The sequence below is a fragment of the Citrus clementina genome, unplaced genomic scaffold (assembly GCF_000493195.1).
Source record: "Citrus clementina cultivar Clemenules unplaced genomic scaffold, Citrus_clementina_v1.0 scaffold_3, whole genome shotgun sequence".
Lineage (NCBI taxonomy): Eukaryota > Viridiplantae > Streptophyta > Magnoliopsida > Sapindales > Rutaceae > Citrus > Citrus x clementina.
This window is the reverse complement of record NW_006262339.1, coordinates 8,575,274-8,596,061: the sequence shown is the minus strand read 5'-3', so window position 1 is coordinate 8,596,061 and position 20,788 is coordinate 8,575,274. Positions and strand designations below refer to the sequence as shown.

The 20,788-nt window shown below is 31.5% G+C and overlaps 3 protein-coding genes across 3 annotated transcripts; 1 reads left to right on the top strand and 2 right to left on the bottom strand.

Moving 5' to 3' along the window:
- Nucleotides 1-2,340: 2,340 nt before the first annotated feature.
- On the top strand, nt 2,341-5,729 carry LOC18048373 (protein MICROTUBULE BINDING PROTEIN 2C). The gene is made up of 5 exons (XM_006440756.2): nt 2,341-2,697; nt 2,790-2,873; nt 4,039-4,395; nt 4,559-4,780; nt 5,122-5,729. Exons 1-5 carry the CDS (start codon nt 2,485-2,487, stop codon nt 5,290-5,292), a joined length of 1,047 nt encoding a protein of 348 aa, XP_006440819.1. The 5' UTR covers nt 2,341-2,484; the 3' UTR covers nt 5,293-5,729.
- Nucleotides 5,730-6,129: 400 nt separating this feature from the next.
- LOC18048372 (protein BREAKING OF ASYMMETRY IN THE STOMATAL LINEAGE) lies at nt 6,130-7,328 on the bottom strand. The gene is made up of 5 exons (XM_024186957.1): nt 7,241-7,328; nt 6,789-7,153; nt 6,587-6,658; nt 6,348-6,493; nt 6,130-6,238 (listed from the first exon to the last, which is right to left on the bottom strand). Exons 1-5 carry the CDS (start codon nt 7,326-7,328, stop codon nt 6,130-6,132), a joined length of 780 nt encoding a protein of 259 aa, XP_024042725.1.
- Nucleotides 7,329-7,731: 403 nt separating this feature from the next.
- Nucleotides 7,732-8,320, bottom strand: LOC112100386 (dirigent protein 23-like). The gene has a single exon (XM_024189807.1). The coding sequence runs from the start codon at nt 8,257-8,259 to the stop codon at nt 7,732-7,734; it is 528 nt and encodes a 175-aa protein (XP_024045575.1). The 5' UTR covers nt 8,260-8,320.
- Between the last annotated feature and the right edge of the window lie 12,468 nt (nt 8,321-20,788).

Here is a 20,788-nt window from a genome sequence, read left to right as displayed (position 1 = left end):
AATAAGAAAATTAAATATATTGTAAATAGGATTTTTAATTAAATATACCCCAAAAATAGGGTATTTATGTAAATATACCCCATAGTTGAAAATTATGTAGGTATGCCATTTTGTATGGTATATTAACTAAAATGTTCTTAAAAAGAAAAATAAAAAGCCCACAAAAATCACCTCCATTTCACTTACACTATTTCACTCTTCACACCATTTCACTTCACATAACAAAAAATCACTTCATACTCTCAAAATCACTCATGAACAGGTAATTTATTGAGATTTTTTTGTTACAACTAGGTGTATTATTCATCCAATTAATAAGGTAATTTAAACTTTATATTTATTTTGTGTTATTTATGCATTTTTTTGACATTATATTATTTTTAGTGTTTTGTTTGGGTTATGATACACAATAAAACAACTCACATTTTCATTACATTTGTATCATATCACTGCTATGTGATGGATCTTCTAATTATAATTGTATAAATGTCATTTTGTAGTCAAAATTTTTGTTTTGCACTCGATGTACACAACTGTAGTCGTGTGAATTCAAGCATACACAAATGCATTCATGTATACAAGAATTTACACAACTACAGTGATGTATTTTAGTAAATTACACGAATGCAGCTGTGTATATAAAAGTTTACATGACAGTAGTCATGTAAATTTATAGTCAAAACTTTTATTCTACACCCGATGTACCTGACTGCAGTCGTATGCTTGAATTTACATGACTGCAGTCATGTATTTCAGTAAATTATATGAATGCATTCGTATATACAAGAATTTACACGACTGTAGTTGTGTATTTCAGTAAGTTATACGACTGCTGTCGTGCAAGGGCGAAAAATATTCCATCTATTATGAGACTCTAGTATTCTATTAGTGCAAAAAATTTTTTTTTTTTTTGGGGGAAGAAATATGTTCTCTAATTATTTATTAGTCTATGGTTGTGTATTTTAGCAAGTTATACGACTGTTGTCGTGTAAATGGCAAAATGTTCCGCACACTGTTATATGCCTATGATTTTATTCTTTTATTTGTTGTATAATTGCGTGCTATACTATTATAGGAAATGACTTCAGTACACGTTCCTATTATATTTTGTGGTGAATAGATTGAGCAAAATGACCATTATAGATTTAATAGTACGGAGGCAAGAGGAAACAAGCACATGTAATATTTTGAACTTTACATACTTGTCATTTTTGTTGTCTTTATTTCTTTAATATCTATAATAGTTAGTTGATAAATTTCTACTTTTTGTTTCGTAGGTGGATAAACATATTTGTGTGACTTATGTTGTTTCAAAGGAAGTAACCAGGGGGTTTATAATCATCCTAGAGTGTTTGGGCTGAGCATATTAATAATTATGATAACAACTTTTGATTTCTTAAAACTTACTTACTATTCGAACATGTATTGGAATTATATTGTTAGATGTACAACAACTTTTGTTATTTGCTGAATTGAAGTTTGATATGTTAAAGTTTATGTTGATTTCGTTATCATTATAATGATTGTTTTAGGTGAGTTTTGTTCTATGTTCACGTGCTCAACGACAGTCGTGTATTTGAAAAATTACCTGACAATGATGATAATAAATAATAATAAAAATAAAAATAAAAATAATTACCTAAGGGTATTTCAGAATCTAAAATAATTCAATCCATTTCTTAAACTAAATGAATATATTAATGGAAATACAATTCATTCTAATTTTAAGTAAACAATTCATTCTGATTTATATTCCTCATTCTCATTCTAGTTTAATTCATGTCTATTTTGATTACTAATTAGTAAATGCACCATTATTGCATAGTACTATTGTTCTCCTCTGGGTTTTATAACTGTCAATTATGTAGTGAAAATAGTTATGTTTCGACCAACAAACACATAGATTAATTGACATGAGGTTGTTCTACCTTAACTAAGGTTTAAGGTTTGAGGTTTGAGAATGTAGTTATGTTAAATATTTGTGGAAAAAATTTTACTGCCCTAATAATCATACCCAACTTAAATTTAGATTAATCGAGATCTAATATAATTTTTAGATATCAAATAATTTAATACACCCAAAAAAAAGTTATGTTTCGGTTTTAGAACCATCAACTATGTAGTGTAAGTTGTGCTATGCCTATGTGGCTAGGCGCGCACTATTTCTTGAGTCTTAGGTTTTATATTAATTTAATACACTTTTTAGCTGATGTGGCAATGCATTTTATGACTATACGATATGTCGATATGTCATTAATTTGAAAAAACAATTATGGTAAAATTGAAAGGGTATTTTGGTAAATCAAGCTACCTTCTGCGTGACGTTGAAAAATATCCATGTCCAAATCTATAGAAGATTCAAATTAAGGTCTCCGTTGAGTATCTTCTCACTCACTCACCCTCGCACTCTATCTCTTCAATTCTCTCATCGACAAAAATCTCCAATTGAATTTAAATTTTTTGGAAGATTAAAAAAAAAGAAGAATGTTCGAGCCTCAGCACTTTGTAGATTTACAAGACAATTCGGCGTTTGGAGACTCGAAATCGTCGTGGCTGACTGGAGACGGCAACTCGTCACCGACTCAGCGCGGAGCAGCTCAGCCCTCACTTGGTAACTCAGGAGCCACCAACAGCAATGTCGATCGCGACCTCTACAAAGACCTCGTCGAGATCGTCCCTCTTGTCCAGTCCCTCATTGTATGTATATTTCTGTTTTTTTAACTTGAATTAATTAATTTAATTTTTACTTAAAATTAACCAAAAAAAGAAATTGTTTGATTTTTGCATAGGATCGAAAAGCGAGCAGTTCATTTACGCGGCGTGGTTCGATGATTTACACTAAGACGCCTTCCAGGGAATCCTTATTGAAAAAGGTAAGGGTTTTATGTAAATTATTTATCATATATAATTAAATCGTGCAACAGGCATCATCAATTCTGCGATATTGGTAATTTATCTTCTTCCATTTACTTCATTTATTTATTTGTCTAAGATTAGAGGCAGAAGTACAGCTGGATTTGGATTTTTTTTTTTGTTGATATTTAGTGATTTGGTTGGTTATGATTTGTAAAACAGTACAAGTTCATATCTTTTCAGCAATTGGAATGGCATTTTGGTTCTGGGTTTTAAGTAGGGTTTGAGGTATTATCTTATTGGGAGAATGTGGTTTGTAGTGCTATATTGGTTACAGTACAAGTTCGTATCTTTTCAGCAATTGGAATGGCATTTTGGTTCTGGGTTTTAAGTAGGGTTTGAGGTATTATCTTATTGGGAGAATGTGGATTGTAGTGCTATATTGGTTAGGGGATTAGGAGAATGTTGTTTTTCGTGCTATATAATTGGTTGGGTCTTGTAAGGCATTGTTAACCCTCGAAGACAAGTGTTTGGTGATTTTGGTAATTAGGGGACTTATGGGTTGGATTTGGAGGGAAAAACTCGATTAAAATAGAAGAATTCATTAACCTCACCAAATTCCATGTGAAAGAATCATGATTTCTCTGATCCACTATACTATATTTTTCTGGTCATAAGCTACACTTCCTGAGTTCAAATGCCAACTAACTGTAGAATTTTGTAAGGATAAACCATTGCGTTTGCATGCAAAACCATCATATTTTTAAGCTTGATAAAGTCTATTTCAACCAAGAGAGCTTGATGTTGATATTCTGTTCATCTTATTTTTATGAAATGTCCATTGCAAAACTCTAAACTCATTTGTTTGCTATGTAATTAGTTGCATGTCACTAGACTATCCACTTGAGCATACTCACCTTAGCCCATTACATACATTGACATTTGAATTAACAGGTCCAAGGTATAAGCTAATAAATACTTTATCTTTCAAATCTCACTTATAATAACATTCTGAATTAATATTTCCCTTTTAAGATCTCTCTTTTATATGACTCTGTCAACATTCAAGTTTTGCTGTCGAGAGTATTGTGTTCTTTCCAAAATTTTGGTTTTGGTGAGGCATCTCTATTTGCTTTACGTGGTTTGTCAAATGAGAATTTATTATTTTTTTCTGTTCATTTGAAGACAACTGATCCAAAAGGTCGGAACGCGGCTCAATCCCTTCCACCCAAAAGGAAGAAGGACAATGGAGATAAAGACCTAGGTAAGAATGCTAACAGTAACCAAGATGCCGATAGCTTCTCAATATTCTCCTCCAGGGCTTTGGTTTCAGAAAAGGAAATAGAAGAGTTGGTTGCATTGAGAGAACAAGTGGAGGATCTGCAGAGAAAGATGTTCGAAAAGGATGAACTTTTGAAATCATTGGAGAGTTCAAAGAGTCAGGTGAATGCTGTTCATTTGAAACTCGATGAGCTGAAACGCCTGGCTGCAGAAAAGGACTCCTTAATTAAGTCTACTCAGCTACAACTTTCTGATGCAAAGGTACCTAGATTTCCGCAGCTATGTTTTTGAATGAGTGTAGTGAACTGCTTAGTAGTTTCCCATTAGTAGTTAACATCTACTCTTCTTCTTCTCTCTTGCACACATGCATGCAGCAACATAAATGGAACATATTATCTCATGTTGTTAACATCTTCCTTAACAGATAAAACTTGCAGACAAGCAAGCGGCCTTGGAAAAGTCACAGTGGGAAGCAATGACAGTAAGTAGGCAAGCAGAGAAGCTCCAAGAAGAGGTGGAGTCTATGCAAGGAGAGATGTCATCATTTATGCAGATATTTGAAGGCTTGATAAAGAATGATTCAACCATTAATGCTGATGATGATTATGATATCAAACCTTACTATTCTGATTATCTTTCTGATATCGTAAGCTCTTGTCCTCCACCTTAGCGGTGCTTTATTTCTTTCTATTTTGCTTTTTTACCCACTGCATGATCTTGGATGCTGTTTAATTTATTTTTAGCAAACAAAATGCTTAGCGTTTGGCATATCATATCTATAGTATTGCACTTTGAAGTCATTATTTGATTTAAATCATCTAAGTGCTATTTGACAAAACATACTATGTTCTACTTTTGAAATTTGTGTGATAATGTCTTTATGATTCCAATTAGTTGTTGACGAGAATTTTTTCGGATGCTATATAATATTAGTCTGTTGTTTGCTTTTGTTGCAAATATTGTAACTTCTATCTTTCGATTGAGCAGGATGATTTGGATGATGTGGAGATGCAGAGAATGGAAGAAGCTAGAGAAGCATACATTACTGCTATTGCCATGGCAAAAGAAAAGCAAGACGAAGAATCTATGGCCACTGCAGCCCGTGCAAGGTTGCATCTTCAGTCATTTGTCTTCAGAAACAGTAGGAGGGAAAGCTAATTGGTGCTCTTCTAATGTTGGGATTTCACAAGCTCCTCTTAAATTTTCATGCTACATCCTTCATGTACTGACATAAAAGGCCACGCTGATACTGTAACTTGTGTATTCATTTTCCTTTTTCCCCAATACTATGGCATCTTGGTAATTATATACATACACCCAAGGTTATTGTGGGGGTGTCATAACTTTCATCTGTGTTTTATGTGGTATTTGTTTTCTGTAACACGAACGATTGTGTAAATTCAACAGGGGGAGAGAGAGAGAGATAGAGATTGCAAATTGCTGCCAATTAGTGGTTTCCAAGAAGCTTGCAATACTCCAAGGACTGTGCAGTCTTTTGGATTTGACTAGTCCGTCAATGGTTTCAACTTTATAAGTTATTGTTGAACCAAGTTTGATATCCATATCTATTGTATATGCTGACCAAAATTTTAGTAGTTTCGTGTTTCATGAGCCGATGATATTCTATTGTTTGAAAATTTTTGTATTTAATTTAATTTTAGCTGTTGAAGTTTCTGGCAGTTATGAAGCATTGAAGCCTCAGAGAAGTCAAATTTTGCGCGTATATAGTTTAATGACCGAAAGAAATGTCTCTTCTTGCAATAAACGGACAATGAGCAAACATTTCTGGCACACAACAAATTCAGCAAATCGTTTCGTAGTACTACTGGGTATATTCTTGCCCCTTTAAATATGAATCCACATTCTATAGCTAACAGTAAAAATCTTCTAAGACCATTGACTATTATATCAGTAGTAAATCAACGTACTATCCCGTCCTGGAAAGTTTAAATAAATAAATAAATAAATAAAAATTTTGGAGGGAGAGATTGACATTCAGAATCTACAACACTGAAAAGTCAAAGAACGGGTCTTGTTCTTCCTCAACTGTAATCCCTCTGATTTTGGCCACTGTGCCGGACTTCCCATCCATTCCCACCCCAACCTGCATAATATTTTTATTTATTTATTTATTTCAATCCACCAATTCAGCGACGGCCAAAAGTGCCATAACGAATTTCTTTGTTACAAATTAACAGAACTTCAAAACTTACACAGGAAAGGCAAAAGAGCCTGTGCTGTTGTCTGATTGATAAGAATCACTTGATCCCGCAGACACCATTTCCTCAATCTGATATTCCCTTTGGATTCTGCTCGAAGGCGTCTCTGCATCCATGAAGATGCTCTCTTCTTCTTCATCCTATCAAATGGTATCCCATTTAATAATAATAAAAATAATAATTTAAAAAAAAAAAAAACCCCAAATTGAACTAGTCTCTTTGGCAGTAATGACCTCTGCATCACTTGTTGGGATAATATCATGACGGCTGATATATTCTGTTCTTGCTTCCTCACCATCACTACTCTATTTTTACACCAAAGAAACAAAGAAATAACACGTAAGTGTGTTTTTGTATTTTTTTATTTTTATTTATTTTTAAAGTGTTAAAAATTATAAAACGTGGTGTGTACATAGATATATATATATAGCTAACCTTTTTCCGATTGATATACCAAGAACTTCTCCTTGTGCACTCAATGTGATTGGAAGCTTCTGATTTGCAATCCTTCACAACATCAAATGCTCCATCTTCTTTGAAGCAAAAGACTATGTAATCTTCGTCAGCAAAACTCGGCCAGCTTGCGTCATTATTAATACTACTCGCGTTTTCTGCTGAAATAGGATTGTTATTGTTCCCGCCCTGTGTTGATGATGGACTCGTCATGTTTGTTCTCGCACATCTTCTCTTGTTCCATCTGTTTCGCCGTAACAAATTTTTGCCGCTCCTGTTGCCCGTCTTATCCTTCGTGTCGTAAACTTGAGCCGATGAAGATTGACATGTCGTATCCGTTTCGTCATCTGCAAACATGTCAAATTGATACAAAATATATTTACGTTTCAATATATATTTAAGATTTGTATTCATTTTTATCTTTTTGGGTTTACCTAATGGGAATCTGCAAGCAGTGAAACATGATGCCCAGTCTCTGACTCTCCATCTAACGAGCCTTGTGACTGACCAGTGTATCCACATTGTTATTATTATTAATTTTTTTTCTTTCCTTGATGTTCTTGTCCTCTTTTTGTAAAATTTCTTGTGTTAAGAGTTTTGAGAGAGATTGTTGAGACAGAGAAAGAACAGTTGATTTGTGAGAGGGAGTGGACCATTAATTTGAATTTGAAATGGGTGATTGAATGAATTAGGGGAGTTACTGTTGTGAACCCATGATGATTAGTGAGTCAGTTATGATTCTAAACATGGTAAAAAGAAGAGAAATTTGTGGAGATTTAGACGTCGACTACACATCACTATGTTCATAATTACTGCCCAAAAAGATTACTAATTCAAAAATCAAAATCACATGTGTTATTTTATCGAAAGAAATAAAACATATACTATTCGGTACACAAAGAATCAAATGACCATAGTCTAGCTTTTAGTAGTGCAACAACGTGACATTATATCCTATCACAGCGTCCATTTGGTCCATGGAGGAGGTCTTTGCTAGGCAATATCCTCGAGCTAGACGGAATATTCCCGTGCCACCGACTATCGGCATTTCTCTGACTTCGCTCATCACCGGATTCCGGCCAAGGACGCTAAAAGAGCTGCCATTGTAAGGTCCACTAGTGAACCCGTATGTTAATGTCATGAGGAGGCTGAACTCGTCTTGCAGCGATGACATAGCATAGATGCCCTGGGCGCGGCCGATTACCGTCGAGTTGGGGTCGGGCGTCACGGTAAGCGGATTGTCCATGACGTAAACGGATCCGAACATGGCTTTAATCGGATCTGGGCTTGTGAAATTGGACCGGCCTGCAACGCGGACGGCGGTCGCGTTCGGCCCACTTACAATGTCGTGCATGTAGAATTGCATGCGGGTGACCTTGGATTTCATGGCCTCCGTGGTGCAGAAAAGCGTGAGAACTCCAACCAGAAACAAAAATTTGCCGGACAAAGCCATTGCTGACAACGAACTGAATTGGATGACTTCAATTAACTACTTCTTTATGAAATGAAGCAAGTTTAAGAGATGAGAGGCACATGTTACATATATATATATATATATATAGAGAGAGAGAGAGAGAGAGAGAGAGAGAGAGAGGAGAAAATTGTTGTTTTGGTTGACTTGACTAATAGGGCTTTTGATATATAGATTTTCATTTTCAAAATAGAAAGAAGATTCTGGTTACATGTTAAACACGGTAATGGGTTTCTAGACTTAATTTTCCAATCTCAGGCGTGCTGAAAATTTTTTTGCCACTTGTCAGGAACCCAGAAGGTGCAACGGGTCTTCGTTTTTGAAGATTGCATGGGTAGGTAAAGACCGGTGGATTACAATGATAAAACGTCCAAGTTTTCCATCGAATGGAAACTTCTTTCCCTTCGGTACGGCATTGGTTTCTGCTCATTCTAAATCAAACTTCACCTGTAAGAACGGAAGAACATGAACAAAACAGTTGGTCAACTAAACAACAAGGTTGGAAACTGATAGTATTCAACTCACCATTTTGGTTGCCGACATAGATTATACAAGAACTTGGGAGACAACTTATTATTTTGACACGTGTATGTCTAAGTCCGTTAACCATGATCATAACAGATGAGAATTTATTGCTGAGTAATATAACTGAAAAAGTGCAGAAGTATTTTTCTGAATTTATATATAGTCGTCAATATTTCTTTTTTTTCTTTTTAGTTTATTTAAAAGATATATAGGTGCCAACATTTCCATTGAAAGTAATCTATTAATCTACCTGTAAGAGGGTAGTAATCCATAATTGAAGAGACTAAATTTGAAAATAAATTTTTGCAAATGTCATATTTCTTTTTTTTTCCATCTCGATGATATGTTATTTTTAAAATAACGTTAAAGATCTTAATATTAAAATTTCAATTCGTATCTCAGCTAATTGTGATTGCAATATAAATTGATATTTCTAATATTATTATTTTTCTTATTAATTTTTGTATTAAGTAATATAATTAATTTGTAATCCGGAGTAAAAATGGTATGACATGTTGTCTTTTTAATATTTACTATAAACGACTTGTCATACACTCATTACGCCAGTGTGCAAACTGTATTTCATGTCATCTTCTAATATTTACTTTAAACGATAAGTAATATAATTTGTTCTCCTGAGGAAAAAGTGTATGGCATGTTGTGTTCTAATATTTGTCAGCTCATGACATGGCATACAAAGTTAGCAATTGAGTAACTATTGTCTGATATGTCGTCGTTATGATTTGATTCCAAATGACTTGCAGTAGAAGTTTTACCAGAGTAGGTGTATTTAGAAATAGGCTGCGTGTATTTAGGTTCGCCCTCCAAATTGGCTGCGTATATTTAGGTCTGTGGTCCACTCTCGTGATTTCCGGACCCAATATATCCGGGATTGTTCTGTTAACTCGGTAGCGATCTTTACTCAATTACTCTCTTCACTTATTTTTATTTATTTTTTTAATGGGAAATTATGAAAAAAATCCAATAAACTCCCGTTATATAAAAAAAAATTGTAGAAAATACTATAGAAATTGAATATACTACCATCACTAATGCACTATTTTTAAGATCTTAAGTCAATTTCCCATAATTTGATTTTGGGTTGGGCTTAATCTGTTATTGAAAAAATTGAGATAAAATCAATCGAACCCAATTAAATAAAGGAAAAAGTTATTTACCTCAAATTTATTCCCTGAATCTGTGCCTCGAAATCAAAACGCACCATTTACTTTTTTCTCTCCACACGCGTTGCTTCATTTTGCCTTCACTTTCCACTTCCTTGCTTTCACTTTATACTTCTCTAGTTAGGCCCGTAAAGCAAGGTAAACATTTTGCTTTCACTTTTCATTTCTCTTTCCAGTTAGCAGCACTCTTTTTCTTCAGGCAGATTCGTCACTTTCCATTTCTCTTTCCAGTTAGCAGCACTCTTTTTCTTCAGGCAGATTCATTTGTTAAGTCAGGAGGATTTCATTCCATTTTTGGTTTCAAATCCACTCAACCACGCCACTTGCGTCTTAATTCAATCTCTTTTTTTCCCCCCTTCCCTTAACTCTTGATTGATGGTTCGTTCTCTTGCTCTCGTTCAATTTTCGTTATTGTGTTTGATGCATGTATCATCATCTGATACAAAGAAGGAAATAGCAAAGAATAAGGAAATAATAAAGAAGGAAGGAAATAGCAAAGCAAAGTAAAATAAGCGGACCACAGCTGGACACAACAAATTTTCTAGTTAGGCCCACACGTTGATTGAAGAAACACGTGAAGAAACAACTTTGCTTTTGCTTTTTCTTTCCCCAGCTTTTTCCTTTCCTTTACATAAAGCAAGATAATGGACACGTGATTAACTCAGAGCAAACGGTGTGTTTTGATTTCAGGGTGCAAATTCGGAGTAAATAGCAGCACTCTTAAATAAATATGTTCAATTCAATTCAACCCAACTTCTTAAGTCATTGGATTGAGTTTTAGTTTACAACTTAAAGATCAAATCAAAATTTTAAAAAAATGAAACTTGAAATAAAACTTATTGAAATCAAATATAAATATATTATAGCATAAAAATTCTATTCACAATCTAGTATTCAAAACATAAAACAAAAATAATATAGGATGGATAAAGCAGAGAAGCACCTCATCTGACTGAGAATTAAGATTTGAGAGAGTAATTTTAGTTTTGAAATTAAAGTCTATAGTAGTAGATATAAGAATGAAATAGTCTTTTTTATAATAGAATAAAAAAAGATAAAAAATAGATTAGTCATTTTAGATTTTTAGGGTTTTGCAACTAAGAATTGTTATTATTATTATTATTGTTGTTGTTGTTGTTATTGTTGTTGTTTATGTGGATTGGGTTAAGTTAGATGAGTTCATTATAATTTTTCCAACCTAACCCAATTAACTTATAATAACCACTCAATCCATTAAAGTTAAATTGGGTTGGACTAGTTTAGGTTCAGTCAATTGGGTTGGATTAGGTTGAGTCCATTAGTCCCTATATTTTAACTTATTTATTTATTTAGTTCATATATTTTAAAAAATATCTCAAAACTCCCTTATAATTAAATATGTTATATTTTTTACCCTTACTTTTTCTTACTTTTACAATAATTCCCTTGAAAAAATATTTTTTACATTAATTAATTTATTTGCAAAATTTTAATTAATACATTAACCAACCATGAAACAATCTTGCTAATAATTTAATTATAAATAAATTAATATCAGCCAACTTATAGCAATGTTTAGGGCCTGTTTAGTATTTTTCTAAATTTGTATTTTCTAAAAAAAATGAAAATGAAAATGATTCTTTGCAGTTGCTGTATTTCAAATTTCAGTATGTGTCTTATATTATTTTCTGTATCTTGTATTTTAAAATTGAAAATAATAATATGCGTTCAGTAGACACAATTGAAAATGATAAAAATAGAGAATATTTGTTAGGTAGTACCATTTTCAAAAACAGTTTTACTAAACATTTAAGTCATACTTACAATTACAAAGTAATTGTTTAACTAATATATGCACAAACATACCATAAATAATTTAAACAAAATAATTATTTAGCAATTTGAATTGTCGGGTCACTGTTAGATGATGTTGGTTTGCCGTTTTTGTCTAGAGACTCTGCTAAGAATATAGACTATCCATTTCCAGTAAACGATTTATCATTTTCAGACAAATTCTTCTCTAGAATTTATCGGTTAGCCATTTTCTAGCAAACGATTAGCCGTTTCCGTCCAGAATAATTTATCTAGTTTTAAAGACTCTAACATTCTTAACCTATAACACATATGATTTGTTATCATCAAAATCAATATTATAAGAATGTCTATCTCAACTGATAAAGTTTTAGTATTAGCATTAATTAAAAAAAATTAAAAAAATTAAGACATATATTACAACATATGATTTAAACAAAATAATTATAAAAAATTACATGGTAGACATCATGCATTACGTGTGTAATCCTGCCACATAGAAGTTGCAATTATATCTTTATAGCATTCATTTATGTAACACTTGCTGAAGATAAACCAATACTAGTAAGTGGCATACTAGTATCTCATTCTTCATTGGTAATCAAATCTTGCACATTAAAGTTCTCAAATAACCTACCACTTGCATTTTCTTGTCGAATAAAATTATGTAAAATGCAACATGCAATTGGAATTAGACATTGCTTACTTAAACTACAATCATACATATCTCTTAAAATTGAAAATTGCGCTTTTAAAACACCAAAGCATAGCTCAATTACATTATGCAATGATGAATGTTTATAATTAAAAATTCTTGGGGACCTTTAGGTGCTTGACCTGGTCCTCTATAATCAAGTAAATGATATCTCTCATCTTTATACAGTGTCAAAAATCCTTTTATATCTTTCATATTTATGTATCTAGAGTTCACAACGTAATAATATTCTACAATATGGAAACAATAAAACAGAACTTAATTTTTTTAAAAAAAACTAAAGATATATATGGAGAGGATGTGGAAACCAAAATTTTGGTCTATTTAAGGCATCTATAAATATCATTGAGTCATTGGCAATACTTTTTTAACCCATACATACCAAAGTGAATATCATGTTAAAAGAACATGCACACATAATATTTTGAGTCACCCGAGTCTTTTATCTTCATACGATATCTATTTATGTGTTAGTGACTACGCAACAATATGGATTCTATCAATTGTACCAATATGCTTTTGTAAATGGATGTGACAGTTATTAATTTATTAACCAAATGTTAATGTGCACATAAACATTGAAGTAACATGTATTAAATTTCTTACCTCAAAATATGGAAAAAAAAATTGGATTGTTTCTAATCGCTTGAGGTTTTGCTTTTATAATGTGTTTTGCCAAACGACAAAGTGCTTTTAACAAATGCTTAAAGTGTGTAAATATAGTATCAACTAAACATTGAAAACGTTCAAATACAACCTACACATCAACGCCATGAGACAACAAATATAAGCACATTGCCACAGCCTCATTAATACAAATATGTCTATCATGCTCTAACAAATGTAAATGTTCAAATGTATAACATAATTGAATGAAAACTTTTTTATCCATGAAAAACATGTTATATATTATGTCAGGATTACCATTTAACAACTCTTGGACAAATTCAATATTGGACAATTGTCTTGTATAACATTGCCTTTTAATAGCACGTTGTGGTTTCTCATACATTTTTATGGCAATGGCAACCTCTAAAACCTATTCTTCAATATCTGTTAAACTTTCAATATTATCATCTTCATTGTTGTTCATTTTCTACTTTGATTAAAAGAAAAAAATCACAAATTATATATATCAAGTATATCATAATTGATCAAAAAAATAAATTAAACATATAAATACAAATTCATTGACAACTTATAATATTAAACCAAATAAATAAATAAAATAGTTACAGAATTCAACTCATAAAAATTAAATAAACTTCCAACACATAATTTCCAACTCATAAAAATAAAATAAAGTTCAAGACATAAAAGTACTACAAAGTTCAAACCATAAAATGAACATCGCATAGTTCACAACCACCAACATCCAAATTAAACATATTACATCTTAAAAAACAAATTACAAACTAGCCAACCAATATCTTTTTATATTTTTAGGCATCCTTAGAAAAGCTTTCCTTCATTCAATATTGGACACTAGCTTATCCATCAATTTGTTGTAAGTGTCTCTATCAACATCTCTCAATTTCTCTACAGTTTCGATACACTCTGAAATAGATCACTTTTCAGCATATTGAAAAGTTGACTCCACACTTTTATATTTAACTATCTCCAATCTAGCATTCATCACTAAACTAGCAATTTGAAAATAACTGTAAAACTCACTCTATTTTTCTTGCTATGCTGATTTGAAGTTGTAATTGGCTAAGGAGGCCTTTTTCCTTTCCTATTATCAGAAAGAGGCTTGAATTCACTTCATCCTCAATATCAACATGAACTCCATACTTAAGAAAAGAGTGGTGCTATTGGCACACCTCTGATATCCTGTTAAAACCACTCTTATTTTCATTTATAAATTTACCCCTAACCGAAAAACCCCTATATACTTCATCCAATGCAAAAGTGTAAATGAAATTTAAAGACCACATTTACAATTGTAGATTTATTCTTTCTCTTTTCAAGAGTTTGATGGATATTATTTACCCATGGCAAAACTAATTTACACTAATTAAAATAAATCCATTAATTTTCATTGGACTATTCATTATTCTTAATTATCCAACCCTAGAAAAAATTTTATGAATAAAAATAGATGAAGGTGAAAGTATCCCATGACTTGTTGTAAGCATTTAAATGCACTCAAGACATTTTAATTTTTTTCTTATTTTGAATTTAAGTCTATAAGAAGTTCAACAATAGACAAACTGCCATAAAAATAATCAATCCCAAAAAGATATTAGTTGTTATCTTTTTTATAAGATGCACGATTAATATTAGCAATAAAAGAAACATAGAAATTTTTGTTTATGTACTTAAAGAAATTAAGAAATGGGGTTTTTTTTAGAGGAAATGGTGAAGTAGGGATATTTGTGGAATAAAGAGGGTGTCCATAGAAGTTATCTGATGTTTCAAATTATTTAATAGGGTATATTTTGAAAAATGGGTTTTAAGAGGATAACAGGAAGGTGCCAATAGTCCAACTCTTAAGAAAATTCTCTTCTGATTCACGATTCTCATCCGAGAATAACGAAACTTGGTTAGACGAAAAATGTAAATGGCCAGAAGCTGTAGTGGTGTTGAATATCTCTCTTAGAGTTTGATAGTGTTTTTTTACGAAATGGCTTCACTCTAGGCACTCACTGAGGAAAAAAAAAAGAGTATAAAACCCAAAAAATGTTTATTTTCACACGAAACTATATAAATATACTATGAATATAGATTTTACTTTAATATATTCAACGTAAATAGCTTCTGATGTTCTGACCGTATTTGAAATAGGATCCCAACCAAACTCAGTATGAGCTATTGAGTCAGAAAACTCTTGATGTTTTTTGCGCAATCTATTAAACTTTCTTAGTGAAAGTTGATGTTTGTAAATCACTGTTTTTAACATGGTCATGTAATATATGAATAAAAATGGTCTTAGTCTTGGTAGACCAATCGACCTTATCCTCACCATCAATATCTTGTGGATCCATTTTTTATTCCTAAAAAAAATATATCAGATATTAATCAAATTAGAGAGTGAAGTACAAAATTAGATAATATGTAACATTATTACGACTAGCTTAAGAGGAGAAGTACTTCATAGTTTAAATCCAACAGAAATAATTGACAACAAAAGTCAATAAAATAGAAAGTTCATACCAAATAAAACAAACTGCAACTTTTTCTCTCCAAACAATCATAAATAAAAAATTGTAACTTTTCCAGAAACACCAGTAGCAACATCATATTATCACTTTCTCGAGTTACAATGAACATATTTAAGGAAGTTAAGCAATAACACTTGCCAAGACAAATTTACACACACATAAAGTAAACAGAAACCCAATGAAGTTAATGTTAAACAATGAACAAAAAATGAGAGAGCAATTGGAATTATACAATTCCAAGACACTAGATAAAAAATTCCCATACACATATCATAAAAAGAGTTGTATATCACTAAAATCAAAGAGTGAAAAGTAAACCCAAATAGAATTCGTTAAACATTATTCATAAATTTAGAGATGCAACAACAACAACGGAGAAAGAACTCACAAATTTAGAGAGGCAGCAATGATAGAAAGAGCAGCAACAACAGCACCAGAGAGAGCAACATAAAAAAACATTGTACAATAACGAGGGAGAGATAGCAACAACACAAAGAGAGATCAACAGTAGCGAGAGACAGAACAACAACAACAGAGAGAGCAATGCAGCACCGAGGGACAGAGAATGAGAAGATCGTGAGTGAGAGAGAGAGAGAGAGAGAGAGAGAGAGAGAGAGAGAGAGAGAGAGAACGACAACATCAACGATGAAGGGGGTGTGCTTAGATATGTGAGAAGGGAGAGAGAATCAAAAGATTGTGATAAGATTCTTGGAGAGAGAAATAATAGTTATCAGTTTAACTTTAGAATCTCTATTTTATGATTTATTTCTAACTTTATTTTCATAATTCATTCAAAACGTGTATAAGACGTTCTTAAGTTTATAACTGTTAAAGAAACATTGTATTTTTTGTTCTATAATTTTTTTTAAATTTCTTTCACCGAACGTGTATTACACTAGGATCCATAAAAGGAAAATGAAAATTGGGCCCAAAAATATTAGTGAAAGGCTCTTAATGTCATTGCAACAATTTTACTAATAGTTATTTTATAAAAAAACTAAATCTATCAAATTAATCCTAAAAATAAAATAATAACATAAATTTTTTTTTGTTTTTTCTTTTATTAATATCCTCAAGAAGACAACAATATTGTTGTAATGGAATTACTGCAAAAGGAAAGAAAATGTAAGGATAAGAATGTAACATATTTAACAATAAGGGCATTCTTAGATATTTTTCAAAATATAGAGATTTAAAGGGTTCAGCTATGTTTGTCCTTTTTCAGCAGGGTCCTTGGATGCTTCCTTCTTCAATCTAACGGCTAAAATTAATTATTGGGTATTTGAAGGATTGATTGACAACCATTGCAGCCGGTCCCGCTTCCTCTTTCTTGAGCCTTGGAAGATCGGTCTGGAATTTCTTTTTGTTCTAGAAAATCTCTAGTGCTTGTTATAAATACCCAACACTTGCATATGATCAAGAACTAGAGCCATACACAATACACAACAATTAATCTAGCATCAAATATCACATTTTGTAAACATTTATCATGAAAAAATGGCGATGATTCCAAGTTTCTTCGATAACTAATGCAATTGCATTTTGGATCCCTTTTCTTTCGATGTTTGGGACCCCTCCAAGGACTTTTGTTTCCCTTCACTTTCCTCTCAATTCCTTCAAGGAATCTAAACTCTTGTTATTGCTCGCATGGACTAAAAGGATATTAGGAAAATATGCTCTTTAAAAGCATATGTGTTTATTTAATTGTAATAAATATTTTTTCTGATTAATAAAATTAATGAGGTATTTTATTCAAATATCTTAATTGCATTAATATTTATATTAAAGTCCATTTAATCATATTATATGTATTTATGTGATCACCATATGGATTCACAGAAGACATAAATACAAGTTATCTTATGATTAAATAAATTTAGTTCGCAGTTGATAAATAAAGTTGGGCACTTTATTTAGGTATAGACTATAATAAATTCATTGAATGATTTGTCTTAATCATGTATGAATTTATTGATGTAGTACGACTACATTGAACATGATCACATATGAGATTTAATTAACTTTGTAATAACTGTCGGACTTATTAAATCTCATAGGCGTTGATTTTACTGTAATATTAATCTTGAGTTAATTATGATTTCATGATTATAATTGTTATTTTATTTGAGTTACCAATGGCCACGACACATCCTTGTGGTCAAGATTACCCGGTATCTTGGTGGGAGCAATTATGAGTATTGGAGTTATGGATTAACAATATAGAATTTGTACAACACATCTCTTGATAGGTTTTCGGTACTTGATCATAGAATTTTCTGGCCAGAGTGTGTCAACATATTTAGTATGTTGAAAATGATCATTAGAGAAAATCAGTAAGGATCAACGAATAAGATATTATTAAATTAATTGGACAATTGATATATCAATTTAATTAACGATGTGGTACAAAGGATTGTGCAGTAAAGAAATCAATGTGGCTTGGGACGAATTATTATTCGAGCATACAATTATGGAAGTCAGTTCCAATCTTTTAGTGGAGTAGATTTGGAATTAAATAATTGGGCTAGTTTAATTACAGGCTTAATTATTGTAGCCACTATTGTATGTTCCCAAATGATCCCCGGGTTAGCTCATTTAATTGATTGCACCACTACTGGACTAATAAGTAAGATAACTAGCTATTTTGGTCAAAAGCCTAAATATATCATTTAGTGGGAGGCTCCATTTAATTAGCTTTTGTGTAAGGGGCCTTATGTTATTTTACAAGGTGGGTCCCTATTGAAAAAGAAAATAACGTGGGTTTTGTTTTTTGATTATTTGGAGCCTAGAGTTTTCACTAAAGGGTGATATAAAAGGCTTATTTTCTCTAAAGAAAAGAGAGCAGCCACTTTATACAGATCAGAGAATAAGATTGTTCTCTCTATTGTTAAGAGAAAAATTTTCCCGTGCTAGTTGCTTTGGTAGTGATAAAGGCGCCCACACATCAAGTGCAGATCGAACCTGAGTCATAACCTGGAAGATCATTGGTGACAGTTCGTGATCTAACAAGCGTGGTGGTGACGGATCGTGATCTAGGAGCCTAAATCACTTCAGCAGAAAAAGCCAGCTCGAATTTTCAAGGTACGATTTCTAGAATACAAATTCTTATATATTATATGAGAGCGATCTTCAAATTGTTTTATAAAAAAATTAAAAACCTAGTTTTTCCCCAACAAAGGAAACCTCAAAAGCTCACGTATTCAAGGTTGATCTTCTAGGGCTCAAGAAAGAGAAAGTGAAGCTCAAGATTGAAGATGACGGGACTGGCTGCAACGGTTGTCAATCAGTACATCAATTACCCAATAATTAATCTTAGCTGTTAGATTGAAGAAGGAAGCATCTAATGGACCCTGATGAAAAATGACAAAAATTATGGTATGGTACTACAATTGCAACATAGTTGAACCCAATATTTAAAAGGTATTTAAGTCAAAATATAAGAGCCAAATGAATATTTACCCTTTAAATTATTAAAAGTGATGTACTTGTACTATCTCACAATACATTTGAACCTTAGCACAATAGCACTACTTAAATAAAAATGCAATAGTTTAGTTAAATTATATAAATAATTAATAATGTCACTTAATGGGTCGCCAATTATTTATTATCATGGGTGAAGTATGAGTGGTGCTTTATACCTATTTAAAGAAGAAATTAAAAAAAAGAAAGAAAATTTAGAATTAGCAAATAAATAAGGGTCCATCTATGATGTTATAATTTTTTTATGGCATTAATAATGTAAAAAATATATACCGTTAGATCTAGTCAACGGTACATATTATTTTGAGTAATGAAATTTTTTAATTATATTAAAAATATTTTAACCAATTAACAAACCGGTTAAAAAGGTGATTTTAAATATAAAAGAGTAAAAAAAAATAGAGATATAGTGAAATACAATCTCTCTCTCTCTCTCTCTCTCTCTCTCTCTTTTATCTCTCACATTCACATATTTACAATTGGATACTTGAAGACTGTCTCTATTTCCTAATGATTATATGAAAGCGATTCAATAAGTTGTTCTTGACAAGTATTGCGGTAATTTGTTCTTGACAAGTATTGCTTGTTCCATAGCACTTACAGTGCCAAAGAATCTGAACTGTTTTTATTATTTGAATTGATTTTATAGTGAATTCTTGTGAATTTCAGTTGTATTTTCAATCTGGAGATTTTTTATAATGTAACAGTCTCCTTCCAAATCACGGGGGGTGTATAATGTTAACTTACGATTTTTTTTAATTAACCCTTAACTAGAATAAAAAGCTTGTCCTTCTAGTTTAACGTATTGTCCATTTATTGCCTGGAGTATTTATAGCCATGGTCTAAGATATGTCAGTTTGTTGCCTAGAGTACTACAAAGGCTTGAATATAAAATTAGATATTCATGTAAAGCATGTACGTAAGAATTAACTATCAGTGTTGATATGGTGCAAGCTGATAGACTGTTACTTATTTAACTCTTTTAACTTTTTAACTTATGAAATATTTTAATGTTAGCTTATCTTAAATAAATTATGGGAGCTTCAACTAATATATTTAATATAAATTTAACTACTGGTGTAAAGCATATAAATAATAATTTATGAACAAAATTATTTGAGGAAGGAATCCAGGTGATCGTGGATGTCTTGCAATTGAATTTTAATAAAGGAAAAACACAAATACAACCCTAACGTTTAGACAAAGGAACAAAAACTCCCATAACACTTTAAAAAAGATATTTACACCCTTACTCACTAACGGAAACAGTTACTTTTAATGGAATGATAATTTTAATATATAATTACCGTTATACCATTTTAGCACATAAAAAAAATTATTAATTGTCCATATATTGTTAATAAAATTAAAATATACCCTCATTGCCCAATTCCTCTATTTAAATTTTTATCAAATTCTCTCTTCAAGCCAAATAAATTTAATCCATTAATCAAGAATATAAATAAATAAAATTAGTTATTAATGCCATAAGAATAACAATTATCTATATGTCAATCATTTAAACTTGTATAATCAATAAAATAAAAAAAAGACTGGTTACAACAATAATTACAAAAATCTTATCTTAATTGTATTAAATAACATATCCAATAGAAGAGAGAATTTGATAAAAATTTAAATAGAGAAAT